This window comes from Aphidius gifuensis, linkage group LG3, assembly GCF_014905175.1.
Source record: "Aphidius gifuensis isolate YNYX2018 linkage group LG3, ASM1490517v1, whole genome shotgun sequence".
Taxonomy (NCBI): domain Eukaryota; kingdom Metazoa; phylum Arthropoda; class Insecta; order Hymenoptera; family Braconidae; genus Aphidius; species Aphidius gifuensis.
The window spans coordinates 16,088,815-16,108,821 of record NC_057790.1 but is presented as its reverse complement, the minus strand read 5'-3'; the positions used below and the strand labels follow the sequence as shown (position 1 = coordinate 16,108,821).

The window sequence follows — 20,007 nt, the reverse complement described above, 5'->3', positions numbered from 1 at the left end:
TTTTTTGTAACAAATGTACTTATCGATATTAATCATTTAACCACCATCAACAATTCTTACAAGTATCACAGATCTAAAAATTTCTCATTCCAATCACATTTATATTCTTTATTGTAAATCAGTCATAAATATTCCGATAACAGTAATTCAAAAATACTATCAAATTATCATCAATTTCATCTATCACATTTAAACTTGTATCCATTGTCTTGTATTTTCTAATTCAATTAAACAAATTTGTTTTTAAAACTTATAAAATAGTTTGATTAATCTCTACAATACATTTACAAAAAAAAAAAAAAAAGAAAAAAAGAATTAATATAGATCTAGAGTAAAGAATCTAACTGAAAATGATAATGATAATCCGAGAAATTTTTGATGGATTATAGAGCATATCAATTGTGTATATAGAGGTGATGGACGATGCTTATATACATTTATATATATATTTTGCCTGAGGGATAACACCGAGTGCGCGACGCTTTTCGTTGAGTTGATTGTCGAAGATCTTATTATCCTCAGTACATAGTAAATCTATATATGTGAAAAGAAAAACTGGGCGCTTTGTGAACTTTATATTATGTGTGTTTGATTGTGTTTGCCATGTAGAGGAAAAAAAAAACGACATATACATTCACAAAAAAAAAAAAGCTCGAAAAAAGAGGTAAAAGCTGAAAAGCAGCCGGAGGGTAACCTCGTTAGCTCTAATGACTAGCTCATTCTCCTCTCTATATGTATACTCTGTACCTGATGGTTCACGAACCCTTATATATATTACTATCACTCTCGTGAAATCCAATAACTAACAAAAATAAATAGATCATTCTTTATCAATATATATAATTTGTGGTAATTTTTTTTATTCTATATATACTCATTTAAATATCCAAATGATTATTATCATAAGAAATTATCTTCCATTTGTATATTGATGTTGAGAGTTGATGAGAAAAACAATGTAATAGTAATAATAGTATGAACAATTTAAGATACATAAGAGAGAGTTGGTGAAGAAACAAATGGCGCCCGATAAAAGTGAACAAGCAGTGAATCACCCAAGCATTTGTTTACCATAAGAATCAAGAATTCAGAGATGCCGCGCGTCTTTTTGCCCTCTTCATTCCTCATTCCTTGTACAAGCATTACTATATAACAATTTCTATGTATCTATTCTATACTACTTTACTATATGCTATATATACAATAGTGCTGGTGCCACTATCTTTTCAACCCCTCACCTCCAAAGAATATAGTCACCATATATACATGCGAATAAACGTTTTGTTGTTGTCGTTGAATTCTGAAAGCTATATGTACATGTATATAGTAAAGCGCGTCAACAATGTGTCTATAGAAATTTGGGGTGTATATAGCAGTGAAAAATAGCTATTTATGCTGTATATATGTATGTATGTGCTGAGATTATTTGGACGACGACAACGAGTTGTAAAAGTATTTGCTACAATTATATATCTATGTATACATGTTTATATACTTGAAGAGAGACAAAATGAATTTAGAAACAAAAGCTGAATTCTGGTTGATGCTGCCAAATGGTAACAGTATATATGGAATCGCTAAATGTAATTCGGTTAAAAGGGTTTTAGCAATACAATGCATATAAACATGAGTGGGTTCCACCTCTGAAGTCGTTGGTGCGGAAGATCCACATCGTCGTTGACGTCGTTGACGGTAGTTTTCTTTCCCCTCTCTCTTTCTCTATGTATTAAATGCTTCATATATATATAAACTATGTAGTCAGTGACTATGCTACCATTTCCTTAACTTGCTTGTAACGCTTTACAAATTGCAGGGACTGTATATATTATACCGGCTTTTATGTATATATATTCCACTTGTTCTTGAAATAATAATAACAATTATACCTAATATAATTGCATAGTCCAACAATTACAAATAAAATTTGACTTTGTTTTTCCTATCGATAGATTCATGTATAGATATATATAATCTATCGATTTTCCACAGAGAAGGATATGTTAACAGTTAACATATCCTGTTTAATGTTAACATATGCCATGTTAAAATGGGTGGTGGCTGATAAGTTTACATCAAAGATATATATATTAACATTAAACATACGTATCTTAATAGTTAATATGCGTATGTTAACTATTAAGATATCTGTAATTGACACAATTTGAAGGTTAGGCTGATAGTTGAAGACATTTACGTATGTAAATATGAAAATTGAATGTAAAATTAAGAATGAATTTACAAAAAAACTAAATTTAAATAAATTTATGACAACACGAGTACATATTATATTATATTAAAAATTAAAATAGTATCACAAATATAATGTCAAAAAAAGATGACAAGAATAGACTGGCGCATTAAAATATTTGGCCGCGTAAAAATACGATATATGTTAACTATAAACATGCGTATGTTAACAGTTAAGATATCTATGTTTATTGTTAATATATATATCTTAACATTAAACTTTTGTATGTTTAATGTAAACATATTGGTATGTTAACTGTTAACTTATCCTTCTCTGAGTGCGCGATTCGCGAATAGCAATTTGTCAAATTACCTTGCTGGAATAGTGTATGATGGTGCGGATATATGAGTGAATGCGAGAAATGGTATATAATATAACGAATATTTTATATTTATTTTACAAGTGGGGGTAGTTTGAACATGGATCAAAATCACATGTCTCGTTGACGATATGCGGTATTATATGTCAATGGATATATCATATTTTTTTTGAAATAACAATTTTACATAACATACATATACATTGATATTACGACAATGTTACACATTGTAAAAAAATTAAATTTATTTATTTTTTTTTTTTCAATTAAATTGGTGCTGCTTGTTTGAAGTAATAAAACACAATGTTGACACATTCACCCTTGGACTATTTTCAAAATTATACTATCGAACAATCAAATATTATTTTATTATTAAATATATAGTTTTTTGCATGGCTAAAGATAAATTGATTTTTATTATTAAATATAATAATTATTTATTTAAAAATTAAAAAAATTCAATCGACAAATTAAAATAGTCAGCTTGATTTAAATTAATTTCTTTTTATCTATTTTTAATTATTCGTGATTATATTATAATATTTCGAAATTTCAAAAAAAAATTGATATAAATAGATGTAATAAAAAATATGACTGTAAAATTGTAAAAAAAAAAATTTATCCTCGTTGGGAATTGAATCCAAAATTGTTCTTTCCAAGCCAACTTATATATATCAGAAGCTTTTTTAAAGGCGTGGCTAAAATAATTCGCTCTACACTTGACATTGACCAAAATGAAATTTAAAAATTTTTTAAATCCTTTGCTGTTTATCAACAATCAAGCTATGAAAATTATTTCATGCATCAACTATTTACAATATTATATAACTTGGATAAACATACAAAATACAAATTTTATTAAAAAATTAAATCAAGATTATTTTGATTTACTTTTTATTCATTTTCATCAAGCTTTAATTCACAATGACGGTGTCAACCGATCCAGAAGACAATCGTCTATCTCTTTGTGTGTATATGCGCGCGCCATAAAGAATAAAATTTCTATCGTGCTTCATATATATGTATATCGAAACGAGAGTTAACTTCCAAACCAGTGAATACCGTTTGCAGCATCAACGATCCACGAATCAGGTTCCACTGAGAGCTGTTACCGAATTCGTAACTGGAAATTAGCATATCATAAATACTAATGCAATGTGCACCAGTTGTCTGACAATATATACAACTGAATATAACAATAAATGCAATTTGCCATATTGAAATCTGTTGACTATTACGTGTATATATATTATTTCAACATTTTCCATCTTACTATTATTTTGGTATATTATTCAAATCAAACAATACATTATTACTATTATTATACATGCAATTAAAATAAAATTATTATTTTTTTTTTTCAATTTTTCTATATTTATTTTATTTTATATATAGGAACTCATCGCATATATATTTTTCCATCATCACAATTGATTTATCTTTAATATTAATATATCCATAATTTTCGGTACACAATGAATTTTAATTATTAATTTTATGATTATTTTTACTATTAAATATTATTATTGTTATTTACAATATTGTGTATATCGTTAAGTTAAAACATACTGCATTTTTTATACATATTTTGCTGTTGCAAAATACATTTATTATTTTTATTATAATATATATAAATTAAAATTAGAGTGTCTATAAATATAATATGTTAATTATTATATGAACAAAACATAATAATAATTTACTTTTTTTATAATTTAATTTATTTCAAATAAAGAAAGGCTAAGATAATATTTATTTCAGTTAAATATCTAATTTTATACGTGTTGTTTTTAATATTTACATATTTATTATAATTAATGAAGGAAAAAAATGATTCTATTCAAACAACATAAGGCCTGTAAAGTGGTTCACGAAGTTCACTCATAAGTCTTGGATGAGTTGATTCATGTGAAACAATTCTTCTCGTTTCATCTGTTAATCCCATGTTGGAATTAGTACCAACAATATTATTGACACTTGTTACTGTTGTTGTTTTATTATTGGCATTATGATTGGATGACGTTTGTAAATCTTCACAACTTGTATCATCACGATCAATATTTATGCTATTATTTCCACGTCCATTGTTACTTGATGTTGATGTTGATGATGATGCTGTTGTTAGTGGTATTGGTGGTGTTGGTGTTGGTGTTGATGATGAATCCATATCAGTTTTACCACTTGCACGTGCTTCTTGTTGAGCTTTTTTGCTACGTTTCCATTTCATTCGACGATTTTGAAACCAAATTTTTACCTGAAATATTGAAAATAAATTATTTTATATATAGAATATTATATGTAATTGTTTTGAATTTTTCTTTTCAATCAAATATTTCTTTTGTGATTTAAAATCTATTGGAACTTTTTAAAACTAATTATTGGCTTCAACTTCAAAGTCAACTGGTGCAATTATTTTATCACCAAAAGAAGGATAAAATTCTATTTTTTTCATAAAATCATTATCATAATTATCATGATAAATAATTGTTTGTTCGATTGTTGAATGAATTGGTAATGAAAATGAATTTATCATTGGATTTAATTTTTTATTGTCAATTGTTGGTATCCAATAATTACTATGATCAATTTGATGATATTCAAATGGTATATTTTCATTTTCAATTGATGGATAATCATTAAATTGATTGAAATTATCATCAACAATACTATCATGATTATAATGACTGTCTTGATTTTTGAATATATCAGATATTCTTATTCTATTATTGTCAGCTGGTTCAAGTGATAATGTGAATTAGTAAAAACAAAAAAAAATTATAATAAAACTAAAAATCAACATATCATTAAATCAATACTCGCTGTTATTGGTGTCTGATTTTTATTTGACGAGAAATGTAATTCCCAGCTATATATCATTCCTCAAGGAAAAAAGAAAAAAAAAAAGCTGAAAGATTACCATATTGGTATGCAAGAGGTAAACGTATACGTGTATGTTAAAGGGGTCGTAAATATTAAAGTAAAAAAGTATGATAGGGGAAAAGTCGATTTTTCACTCTGCCGATTTACCAGAGTACCATGTAAATCTCTCTTGGACAACATATCATATGCGAACTGGAGCCAGTCAGCCAGGCAAACTCACTCCCTTGTGCCATTTCCTCTCACTCTCTCTTTCACTTTTTTATCATATCATTCTTCTCATACCTCACACTTGAAAAAAAAAAAAAATAAATATCTTTTTTATTTTTCATTTCATTTTTATTTTATCTTTCTTCTTTTACACACTTTTCGCGTATGATATGAGTAAAAATGGAAAAAGTTTTTCCTTAATCCAAGTCAAGTCATGTGTGTACATATATGGATATAGTAATATATATAATATGAAAACAAAAATGATATAACATACACATATATACATTTAAATGAAATTGGGGATAGATAAAATTGTTAAAAGCAGTGAGGGTTATAAGAGTAACTGAAACGGTAAATTATCGAAACAAATCAGAGTCTGAGCCCTGACATGCGAATAATAAATCAGACTTTTGTTTAGTATACATTTGTCCGACGATGTGAGTCTAGTGTTTGTTGAGTAGAGTGAGAACATGATTCGTCAGACGTTGAAGGATTCAAACGTGTTCAAGTTGTTGCTATACATATATAGTTTATATAGAAGACACAAGAGAAGAGAAGAAGCAAGTTATTTGCCAGTCATAAGCAAGGGTGTATATACCCTTATAAAATTAAATTAATAGCTTTGATATATACCTGTGTCTCAGTAAGCATTAGAGAAGTAGCAACTTCAAATCTTTTTGGTCTGCTAAGATATTTATTTTGACGAAATTGTTTTTCCAATTCTAACAACTGCTGTGATGTAAAGGCTGTTCTTGGTCTTCTTGTTTTTCCAAGTAGTGCATGTTGTGCAGCACAACCTGTATAACAAATGAAAATAAAAAAATTAAATTTTAAAATTATTCTATATTTTTTTTATGCTAAATCAAACAGTTAAAATTCAACCAATTTTTAAGACAAGATTTCGATTCATTTTTTCTTTTTAAAATAATAATTCTTCATAATTTTTAAACATCAAAAAGAAATGATTAAATAAAACTTATTAAAAAATTAAATTGTATTTTTTGGCATTAAATAAAATCATCCACTTAACTATACCAGTGGGGTCAAGGTTCTAAATTTCTAATTTGATATGAAATGCCCCATATATACAATCAATTATTAACGCGCTAAATAAAAAAAAACTTCGTTGTTGCGCATTTGGTAAAATATATACGAACAGCAGGCAGAATTTAGGAGATATTGCAAAAAAAAAAAGAAAAAAAAATACTAGTAGGGTAACCGCCCCTCAAATTAGAGCACCAACCAAAACCAATGTGTCTTTTTGGTCATCACAATGTCACTATCGTTATACATTATATTATATTCTACATGGTTCAAATATAACATTTTTATTTCAATTAATTTTTCACATAAAAAAATAAAACGTTCATGCTTAATGTTCATCCATACATATGTCAAAAATAATTCGGGAGACTTGGAAAAAACTTACGGTGAAATCTGAGAGAAATTACGGAGAAATCCGGAAAATTTACGAAGATATATTTTCATCGAAATTAATAACAATAATAAAAAAATAAATGAATGGTGATTGTGTGACTGTAGTATCAAGTAAATGAGGTTGATAGAAAATCGCGTTAAATCGACTTAACAAGCTCAATGGTTCGTCACCCAGCCACATGGACCGGCTGTCAATGTTTGTACACATGCCAGTTATATATACTTAAACTTATTGAAACGAAAAATTTGGATTAAGTAGGTGGTGGCATGAATCACTTGATTCAATATATATACACCTAATTCATGACGCAACAATAACGATAATATTTACTTTTAATAATATTAACAATAACTGTAATAAATAAATTTTAAAAAATTGTCTGTGACAGTTTTTTGTATGCAGTTCTTAAGAATGCAGCACAAGTGATCACTGCAGGTGATTTTTTTTTTATACATTATCAATTTATCATAAATTTGTTGTTAAAAAATTTCAACACTTTTTTGTTTTTCTTAAATTGAAACCAAAAAAAAAAAAAAATGCTAAAAAATTTGTTCAATCAACATTATAAAATATTAATAGACAATATATTTTCATGTTAATTCAAAAATGAATTTTAAAAAAATGTGTGAATTAAATGAAAAGTATCAAACAAACATCTAAAAATGTATCAATAAATTTTTACACTTTTCAAATTATTTAATTAAATTTTAAACATTTTTTTCATTTCCCAATATACATTTTGAATAAAATGACATGTTTATTATTAAAACTATTATTATATATAATAATTATGCAAATTGGATCAAGTTAATATTTTTAATTTAAAAAAACTAACTGACACATATGTTGCTGTTTAATATATAATATGTATATAGCAATGTAAATGTGCTACATATATATCTCTAATAATAAAAAAAAAAACAAAATATATATTCATGTGATGCAGCACATGAATATAAAACATTGAAAATAAATATGTATATATATATATCGAGAGCAATATAAGGTAATAAAAATAAAATATTATATATATTAAATAAAAAAAAAAAAAAAAAAAATCCATTGATTGTTAGCCACATATATATTGTAATGGGACACTCGAGTATCTGATGAATATGATGGGATGCGTTGACACTTGGCATTTTATGTGTAGCATTTAGCGGGCTATTTATCCTCTGATACAAGGGTATATACCCCCCATGGGGCACATATGGCCAAGTTGATTTGTCCCTAACGATTTCACCTCTATTTTTTGTATCCTTTGGTTTTTGGTACCCTGTATCTATGCATTTTCATCACCTTATGATCTCGTGGTCCCCTGTTTGTTTATTTTTTTTTTTTTTTATCTTTTTTTTTTGCCTTCAATTTTCTCCCTTCTTTATCGTTTATGACAATTATACGGATGGGTGAATGTAACAACCCCCCCTATTTATATCCCCTTTTCATTATATTTCGACAAACTGATTTATATTTATTGGTCAATATTCTTATTTAATTTTCAAACCTAATTGATTCAAATGCTCCAACAGTATTATGATTGAATGGCAAATAAAATAATAAATAATAATTTAATATTATATTTAAATTATTTGATTAATTATTTTTTTAATTTTTGTAAATAATAAAGAATATAGACTAATATCAATTTTCAAGTATAAATTTTATTACTGAGCTCATTTTTAAAACCACAAAAGAATCATTGAATTAATTCATGTTGAAGTTTACTCAGAGTAAATTATTTCAAATAATTTATAATTATTGGTACAATTTAAGTTCAGAAATAACTTTTTTAATCATTTCATGATAGAAGTTTAATTTTACTGACAACAAGCTTTGAAAATATTTATCTTCCAATAGAAATCATCCATAAAAAGTACCATATAAGTTGGTAAATTCAGGAGATAAGATGTTTCATTCAACTAACACATATCATGAATGATTTTTTTTTTTATATACATAACTAGAATGATAATTTTTGTAATAAACACTGTAGTAAGGTATATATACGCACTACATGTGAAATGTATATTGGTGCGTGTGGCGCGTGCAGACCATAAATAGTGACAGATGTTGGTAAACACAGAGGGTGGTGGCATATAGCTCTCTACAATATTGAGTGGACAATAACACTAACATTCTCATTGTCATCACGCTCTTTAGCATTAGTACAAGCGACAACATTTATTATAATACACTTTGTAAATATATATTTATTATGAATTATAATTAGACAAAAAAAAAAAAAAAAACTTTGAGCATGCTTTGGCATGTATTAAAATTTAGAAAAAAAAAAACAATGAGCCCAATTTATTTGAGGTGTTGATAAATATAATAGGGTATGTTTTTTTTTTTAATGCTTGATTTTTGTTGTAATCTTCTCTCTTCCCCTCATATATTTACACAAACCTTTATTATGATAATTTAATTTATTTTATTAGTTCGAGCTTTTCGTAAAATATATTCAAAGAATATAATTATACACTTGGATCATATTTGAAAATTACATGTTAAATTTTAAACATCTTCAAATTAATCTCATCCACCCAAAGTTTTGAAATATAAAATTTTTTATTAATACAAAAATAAATGTTAAAATATAAAAATACAAACTAGGACAAAATGTTAAATTAAAATTTTAATTTAACACAAAAGAAAAAGTTGTTTAAACTTTAATATATATTATAGATAATTTATTTTTAGAATGTTTTAATTAAACACGTTTAAAAATATTAAATGCTGAGTTGAAATTTTTTTATTGATTTTTTAAATTTCAAATTAACATTTATATAGATAAAAGTTGTAGACCTATTTACAGTTGAAAAGTATAGTTAATTTTTTTTTCGAAATAATAACAAGTATATATAATAATCAATTTGTTATTCAAACAATCTCGTCATGTTATATGGTGGATAAACCCAAGCCATTAACTTATCAGTTAATTCTCAAGCACATATTATCACCTATGTATTATCAATTTTGATATTTATTTTGAACAAAATTTTAACGTTATATAATAAGCTGTATTAAATGTTGCGTTTTGAAAATTATATATAATCGTCCATAAAATTGCGTGAAGCAAGACTAATTATATATATATGAAAAAAGAAAAAAAAAAAACTTTTAAAAGTAATTTTTAGTTATAGTGTTAAAGGTTTGATATGGGGTCAATAAGTTGAAAGAGGTACATGTACTATATTAGGATAATTAGTGAAATTTATATAAATTTCTGAATAATTCGACTCTCGTCGTTGGCCCACTCGTTTAGCATATAGTATATATTAGATGTACGTGTTTGATAGTGTTGGTAAATAAAGCTCCGCCTTGTGATATTAAACTCCGCCCTAGTTTTATTCGAATGACGATTGGAGTCGTCGCACAAATGCAATATCCTGTAGTTCAAGTATTCATTTTTAACAAGTGCGCATACTCTGGTTTTTCTTCATCTTCGTCTTCCGTGTAATCATATATATGTGATTCTGTGTGATATGACTTGAGATCTGAGCTGATCTGAGCTTTTCATTATGGCATCTAGTGGCTAAACGGTAAAATGATCTTCAGCAAATAGCCTGAATTTGATATCATTATAATAATTTAATTATTCAATATTTCTATTTTTGTTTAATTAAAAAGAAAAAAATTGATTATTCATTTGGATATTGATAGAGAATATAGAAATATTTTTTTGTATATATAAAATAAATTTCAAAACCATTTGGAAGAATTAGTCATGGATTTTTTGGCAGGTTCCAAAAAGATGAAATATAATTTTAGAGTTTATGAAATATGCAAAAATTCAGCGAGGCAAACGACAACGATAATTGAGCATATTGTTTATGTATACTTCAATTTTTTCAAAGATAAATTATTTTTTTAAATGTTGAATTGTGAAAATAATTTCATTTTTGAATCAGTTAGTCATGAAAAAATATTCCTGTCGATTTTTGTAAATAAGCCAAACTCTGAAGTAGTGCGGAAAAGTACGCAATAATCCAGAGTATCATATAAGGAAAAATATCCTGAGAAAATAAAAAAGGGCACTGTACCTTCGGACTTTAGAGACAATGCTGTAAAAAACTCTTTTTCAAATGTCTCGGAACTAGATTGTTTGCCCGTGAATATAAATAATTTTTATCGCAATTTTCATGGAAAATTCTGCAGTCATTTTACGGAGTAATTACGGAATAAAAATTACCGAGTAATCCAGAGAAACTTGGTGAAAAATTTTGATCAGTAGAACGATTTTGAACTAATGTTACCAAAAATTCAAAAATTCTCTTTAATCTCAGTGTATATATATGTATATATTTGCAAGCTCCACCTAAAAGTCAGAACTCTATACATATATATAATCACGTAAAATTTATGATTATCACACCTATACACATATATAATTTACCTAAACAAAAAAAAAAAAAAAACCCAAGAAGAAAAAGAATAAAAAAAAAAAAAAAATAAAGAAAGGTAAATCCCTGTGTTCAAGTTAACTGCGCTTGGCACATTCAGTAGAGTACTTGGCCAAGTTTTATCGAGCTATTTTCCCTAGACCGAAATGGCTGAATTTAATCTCAAACTTGCCTGGAAAATGTGAAGGGAGACATAATGTGGTTTACCGCAAATCACGTCGTAACATTTTCAATATATATATGAATCTTTTTTTATTTTAAAATCTGTAAAATCTATCTTGTCGTTGTAATAAACAAATATTTTTCAACAGGATAATTATATATTTTAATGATATATAAATACAGTATTACATCATTTGATATTATGTACTATTAATTAATTTACAATGACATGTGCGTTCGACATAAATAATATAATCATGATATGATAATTGTAAATTCTCTTTCATTGTGTGTATTTGATGACTGTTTAAATGATCAGTAATGTGCGGTCAGTTGTTGTGTACAAAAATCGTGTATCAAAGTAATTATGTATACAAGCAAACTATGTATATATGTATCTGATAAATGTGTCTATATGTAGGTGGTGAAAGCGTGCGAGTCAGTTAAATTCAAGCACGAACGTTACACATTGGGTAACCAAGATCTGTTTGCTCGCGGACAGCCAAACTAGCTATATCAGCTAATTCAGAAACACCATTACCACCAACGTACGCGCGAGTGATCGTCTGTATCCACAAATACATATATACATCTATGTATAGATAAATTGTAAATACACCCTCCTCATCCAAACATTCAATTGATGATAAAATTCAGTATATTATTTCAATGATTCATGATTAATTATTGAAAATACAAGTTAATTCAGTAATTCTGTTTTCTTTTTTTTTAATGATCAAACAAATAACAATATATATATATATATATATTTATATTTACAAATATATATTTGTATAAATAAAAAAAAAGGTTTGCAAAGTTTTATAAACTTTTATCAGATTATGATTTATGAGCCATGACTGACTTCACATTTAAAAATTTAGTCTAAAAGATGATGTTCAAGTTTGGAATTTTTTTTTGTTGAAAATTATGTTAGTTTAACATTTTTCAGGTGTGTTGAGTTATGAGTCAACATAAAACTATATTTTAGATAATTTTTAAGTTAAACGACATTTCTTTTTTTCGAATTCAACCTTGAGTCGACATAAAAATAATTTATCAAGTGTTTTTTTCTTTTTTTCTTACAGTGAGTCAATGTTTCAAACATGTAAATTGAGTCTTTTTGGGATCTCATAAAGATCTCTCCTAAATCTCGTTTGTAAAACGGATAGAGATTTTTCAGAGACAAATTAAAGAAGAATTGAAGAAAAATTATAAAAATTGAAGAAAAAAACTTCCCAATGACAGAACAGATAAAAAAAACGTAGAGTCGGACTTAGGGGTCGGAGTCGGAGTCGGAGTCGGACTTAATGTCAGAGTTAGAGCTGGTGCAAGTAGATATTGTTGAATTCAAAAATTTGAGTGTTTACTTACTTAATTGTGTTATTATTAAATTAAAAGAATTTATTCATACATATTTAGATCAATCTTGGAATCTATATTTCAAAAAAAAAAAAAAAACGTAGAGTCGAATCTAAGGTCGGAGTTGGACTTGAGGTCAGAGTTACACTGTAAAAAATTTCAGTCCCGAATTTAGAATACATGTATAAGCACCTGAAGTACTCATACAAATATTCTAAATGTAATTTATAAACACGGTATTCTAAACCGTATTAGAATACTGTATTATAAATTTGAAAACTAATTTTCGAAAATTATAATACGAATGTTCTAAACTTGAGGCCACCGATGTTGTAATTTTAGAATACGGTATACGAAATTTAAAACATGGTGTTTTAAACGATTTTAGAATACCGTATTGTAATTTTAAAAACCGATGTTCTAAAAACGTAGAGTCGAATCTAAGGTCGGAGTCGGACTTGAGGTCAGAGTTAGAGCCAGTGCAAGTGGATACTGTTTAACTTCAAAATTCAAGTGTTCATCTATTTAATTGTGTTATTATTAAATTAAAAGAATTTATTTACACATATTTAGGTCAACCTTAGAATCCATATATTTCAAGAAAAACGTAGAGTCAGACTTAGGATCAGAGTTAAAGCTGGTGCAAGTAGATATTGTTGAATTTTAAAATTTGAATGTTTACTTATTTAATTGTGTTATTATTGAATTAAAAGAATTTATATACACATATTTAGATCAATCTTAGAATCCATATTTAAAAAAAAACGTATAGAGTCGGAGTCGGTGCAAGTAGATATTTATTAAAAAAAAAGTTCAAAAAATTATTCGTTGTTAACTTGTTCAATTTATCTCTAATTCGTCTCTAATGTTTCTTAAACTTTCTTTTTCAATTTGTTTCTAAAAAACCTCTATTCGTCTCACAAACAAGATTTAGAAGAAATCTCAGAAAGGCTCAATTTTTTTACCAGCTGCTATGACTTTCCACAGCCTATATTTTTCAAAATTAAATAAAAAAAAATTGTGTTCAAAATAATAAATATAATTGCAGAGCATCAAATTGATTATCGTTTCAAAAAATTTGAAAACCATACAGTTTTAAAATAATTATATATCAGACTTTTGATATTATTAAAAATGATAACATTGATAACTTAAATATAATTTAAAAATATTTATTTACTTTATTACAAATTTTATCATGAACTGTTAAATTATCACCACTATCATGTATTATCAGTGTTGAAATTGTCTTTCGATAGTGTATGAAGATTGAAGAAAAAAAAAATCAAACGAAAATCATCATTTTTTTTTTGACTGTGATTGTCTGACTTTTCATAACTGCCGAGTATAATTACATCAAAATAATTATGACATCATGACTTCCAAGATGATTATTCACTCTTTGGTATCATCATATTGATTGATTATTGAATAAAAGTTATAAAATACACACAGATTAAATTATAAATATTAAAATCTTCATAAATGTTTATGAAAAAAAAAAAAAATTTAAATCTGTGTGGGTGTCTATCTATCGATAGAAAATGTGAGTCCAAATTGTTGCCATGGAGACTATTGGAATGGCGATGATGGCAAAGTGAGGACTGGGGAGGTTTGTGAAATTCGTTATATGCTGTATTAGTGAAGAGAGTGAGATGAGAGAGAAACAGAGTTGGTCCACAGCCATATACCAATCTATGTATGTACAATATATAATTGTATATAGTATTATATATATGAAGTTGAGTGTTACGTGCGGGCAAAATCGAGCCGATACGAAGGATGAATAGACGGATGAATGACGCACAATTAACTAATTAAATCATCTATCGACCCCTACTCTGGTGCTCGTCTCTCGAGTATCATCCCTCTAATTTTCTCTCACAATCGTTATGTGTGCTTTTTCTATTTTATCTTTTTCCCTCTTTTATTTTATTATTTTTTTTTTTTCTTTCTTTCCGATCAGTTATTTCTATACTTGTATATATATATCTCGTTTTTTTTTTTTTATTACTCAACAAGGATCTCGTTTGCTCGCGAGAATTTGTAATTATATATATCGACAATGAGCAAAAAAATGAAATTTATATAATGGTTTAAATTTTCAAATCAAATTTTCAGCTGATTGTGAGGATATTCCTGGACATGATATCTTGTTTAATATCAAATATTCGTCTAGTGGTTTATTTTAATTTTAAACCTATATAAGCAAAGATTATCGGTTTATCGAACTGAGTTACTAAATTAATTATTCTGTGTATTTAATATACAAGCGTTTTGGAATTATATATATAATTTCTTAAAACGAGATTTAAGTATAGGGCACAATGAGACAGAAAATATATTTTTTTTAAATATATTCATTGTATACTCAAATGCTCATTCAGGTGACTAAAAATATATCCTACTAAAACTGCAAATGAACAACAATAAATTCTATAAGACAAATGAGATGCTCTAGAAAAATTTTAAAAACACTATTTAAATTATTATCCACTCTACTTTATGTACGAGGCATTTCCGATAAAATTACTTTCGTCATTCCATCAACAAAAGCTGTCAATAATTTTTCTTATTTTTTTGCAAAAAAGCACAGTGTTGTCCCAATTAAATATTTGAATTTTTCCCAAATTTCTAGATGCTTTAAATCTATTTTATTAAATTAAGATATTTTTTATTAAATTCCTGAGTTTCTAAATTTTTTTTTAATTCAAATCTTCTGAACAAAATAAAGTAGCGAGAATTTGCTTGTAAAATAATGAAAATATTCTATTTTTTTTTTTTTCAATCTCATCTCTTGAGGTCAATAACTTTTAAACTATACATACTAAATATATCCATGCGAGCTTTAAAAAACCTCATAGAAATTCAAAAATAATATTGTTATTAAAAACAAAAAATTGTCATATTTTTTTCAATGGGTTGAGAAAAAATGAAAATGACTGATAACTTTGTTATCAAACGCCCCATATTTATATTACATTTTCAATCAATTGAGAGTTATATGCGATGAATATATAGTATGTATATATTAAAAGATTAAATGAAATTGATAAATACATATACAAGTTGATGTTTGTTGATTGATATATATTCAACTCCAAATATTGTGAAAATATATGTAAAATTGAAACATGGTGTAGATCTATTTGGTCGCGACATTAAACCCAAGGGCCAAGAAAAATGTTTGGCAAATAAAAATCGTTGCTACAAAATTATTTACAATTTTTTGTTGTCACACGTCTGTTATGTTAACGCATGTATATTATACTCCGTTGGTTTTTATTTATTTATTTATTTATTATTTTGTTACAATGAATTTTTAAAACTCTATCTATACTTTGTCAACAATTATTTATTAATTTATCTATTTTTTATTATTTAGTTTTTCAAGTATACAATAATTTAATTTGATTTATAAATTCAAAAGCATATGGAGTAAATAATAATATTGTATACAACAAAAGCAATAGTCATGTGTGTTCATTTAGTAATCCTCAAACTGCAGTAACACATTGAACATTCTGAAGAAACATCAAATGAATAAAATTTGTCCCTGACATGCTGTTTATATTTCGTACTAAGTCTCTCCCTTAACACTTGGTGTATATATTTATTTAAATAATATGTACACAAATCCATGAATTATATTACTATGTCCATCGAGTATTTTTCATTTTATATTTTTTCACGCACATGTTATTATAAACAACACAGTATTATTATTTTCAAATTTTTTTTTATCATTGTCATCATCATCATCATCATCGTGTGTTTAGTCGGTTCTTGTGTGTATATATATACCTTCATTTGGCTTATCAAATAGAATTATTATTTTAAAAAAATATAAAAATCATGTATCAGGTAAAAAAATGAAAAAAAAAAAAAAACTCGAGTAGCATATCCGTCGGTTGATATGGCCTGACATAACAGTCCATTAGGCATGTAAACATTGTTCTATCTCGTTGAAAGTTGACAATCTCAAAGCACCTATATATGTATTTATTAAAACTGGTCTTTCATTTTAGCTGAGTATGGCTGTACTTGTACGAGAATAATTTTTATTTATGTTATGTTTTTATATTTTTTTTAGTGTTTAGTGTTTTTAAGTTCAAAATTATAAGAAAAGATTTGATAAAAATTAATTACTTTGCTTAAAAAAATTTCCTATATAATTATCAAGAATGTCAAAATTGTCAAGAAAAAAAGTAAATACTATTTAAATAATAAAATTATTAAAATTAAAAACATGTTCGAATAATGAATCATTATTTTCAAAATTCTATAGAAAATTTTCTCAAACAAAGCCAGAAATTTTTATTCAAATACATATGATTCAAATTTTTTTTCCAGTCATTTAAAAAATTCACAATTTTTGTAAAATGTTAAAATTATTATTAACAATAAGTATTGAATGTAGTTAACATACTCACCTGTATATATATACTATTTAAAATATTTATTTAATGCATTAAAAAAATAATATTAAATATATAATAATATAATCTGAGAAAGCCTCTCTTGATGTTGACATTTGAAAATGTTACGTGAGATATAGTGTGTTATCTCTAAAATTCTATATACATATAGATTCGATAAGGCATAACGTTAAAATATATATAAAAATTGACTACACGTACAACTATGATTCACATATATGATATATGTTTGTGAATTATATTTATAGAGGGAGATCAGGGGAAGGAAAATATATAGATTATATTCATGACACGATATTCATGATACTTATGCAATACGACTGAAAATGATAATACATATATATATATTTAAAAAATATATAAAATAATAATTAGTGATTAAATCGAGAGGTACAAAGTTTATTGGCATATAAATACGTTCAATAATCGACATTCATATCTATCAATTTGTTTGTTTTTTTTTTTTTTTTTTTTAAATCTTAGATCAGAAAAATCAATCATCGATACATTGTTTGTCGTTAAGATGACTTCAAGTGATATGAGAGTCGGCAGAGGTCTTATTTAATAATATATATACATGTATATGTTTTAACGTTTTATTTATTTATTTTTTTTTTATATTTATATATATGTATTTGATGATATGATGAGCAATTACGACAGCATTAAAGTCAAACGATTTATAACTCTCAAGATTGGTATATCAATTTTGATGACTTATCATTGTCAACAAGATGATTTACTACGTTTTATATATTTATTTTTAAACAATAACAAAAAAAAAAAAATAATCAAAAGGAAAAATAAATTAAAAACTCACCGGCTAAATCGGCTGGTAATCTTGGATAAAGCATTCCAGTTCTTGCTAGCCATTCTAATTGAAGTGGATGAATATGATGAGCTTGTTGTTGTTGCTGCTGCTGCTGCTGTTGTTGTTGTTGATGTGCTTGCTGTTGCTGTTGTTGTTGTTGCTGTTGTGAATGTGTAGATGGATTATTAATAGCAGTATTATTTCTTGAATGTCCTTGTACAAGTTGTTGTGCATCTTTGTGAATTGAATGAAAGGCACTCGTTGCACTACCAGGATGATAATAAAGTCCAGATGGATGTATCAATGGATTACCTGAATGAAGTAATAAATTTTGTTGATTTTGTCGCATTGCGACGGCAACATTACCACCAAGACCATAAGGACCAACACATGATAAATTATCAGATGCTGATCGATGATTTGTATGTGTTAATGTTGATGATAAACAAGAATTATTAATTGCTGTTGATGGAAGATGATCTTCTGAACCAGGTGATATTGGTGGACTTGATGTTGGACTTTGACTACCATTACCATTACTACCAGGACTTGCACTACTTGTACCTCTTGCTCTATCATCATTTTCTTGCATTTCTTCGATATCAACATCAACATCAGTTGTTGCACCATCTTCTTCAGTATTATTATCTTCACTATTATCATAATTTGTTTTTTGAATTGTTGATGGTGTAAATAAATCATAATTACCACCATAAGTTGACATTCTAATTGCTTGTAACATTCTTGTACTATGATTATGATCATATGCTGCTGATGTTGTTGAAGAATTTAAAGAATTATTAACCAATGTAGATGTTGATATATTATGAGAATTAACACGTGGTAATATAGGTGGAGGAAGATTAATTGAATTATCAGTTAATTCAGATAATTCATTGTTTGTATCATTGATTATTGTTTTATTTATTTCTTTAGATTTTTCAGTTGCTTTACCTAACAATGCATCAATACAAAATGATGTTGGTTTAATAGATGTATTATTACGTTGTCTTGTACCAATAATTAATGATGATTCATGATTATTATCATTTCTTTCTGGTGAACCACAAATACCAGTACTATCACTGTAACAACAACGTTCATCATTTGAAGAATCATCACGAATTTTTTTATCACGTTGAGTATTATTTTCATCATCATCATTTATATATTTTATTTTTTGTGTAACATCATAACCATGTAATCGAGAATGATCTCTAGTATCTGTATCAGAATCTCTTCTATTATCATTATTGATAAAACCAATATTTGATGAACCAACTGGTGAATTATCAACACCACTTGGTGATCTTGCTTCTTCTGAACTTGGTGATGCACCTGGTTCTTCTAAACCATATGAATGCCTAGAATGACGAGATGAATGATGATGATGATGATGATGAATATCTTCTGTTGTTATCATTGTCGTATTAAAATGCATTGCTGCCATAATAATTTATTTAAATATATATAAATATAAAATTACTTATATAAAATTATTATAGTTCATTTTAAAAATTAGAAAAAATATTGTATATATCTGCTGCTATTATTACTATTAACACTTAATTTTTTTTATCAACACACTTCACAAATTTATTTAAAAAAAAAAAAAAAAAAACTATATATAAATCCAAATAATCACAAATATATTATGTGATGATAAACAAGTATGTCAAAATGACATTCAACAGCTCTTGATAGTCCTACACGCGACAGTGTTTCGTCGTCAAAT

The 20,007-nt window shown here is 26.5% G+C and overlaps 1 protein-coding gene across 1 annotated transcript; it reads right to left on the bottom strand.

Annotated features, from left to right (window-relative positions):
• Window positions 1-4,324: 4,324 nt before the first annotated feature.
• On the bottom strand, window positions 4,325-19,725 carry LOC122852089 (protein kinase 4-like; the record flags this gene model as incomplete). Its single annotated transcript, XM_044151675.1, has 3 exons — window positions 4,325-4,821; window positions 6,291-6,454; window positions 18,282-19,725. Coding segments are annotated over 3 exons (2,022 nt in total), but the record flags the coding sequence as incomplete, so codon positions are not given.
• Between the last annotated feature and the right edge of the window lie 282 nt (window positions 19,726-20,007).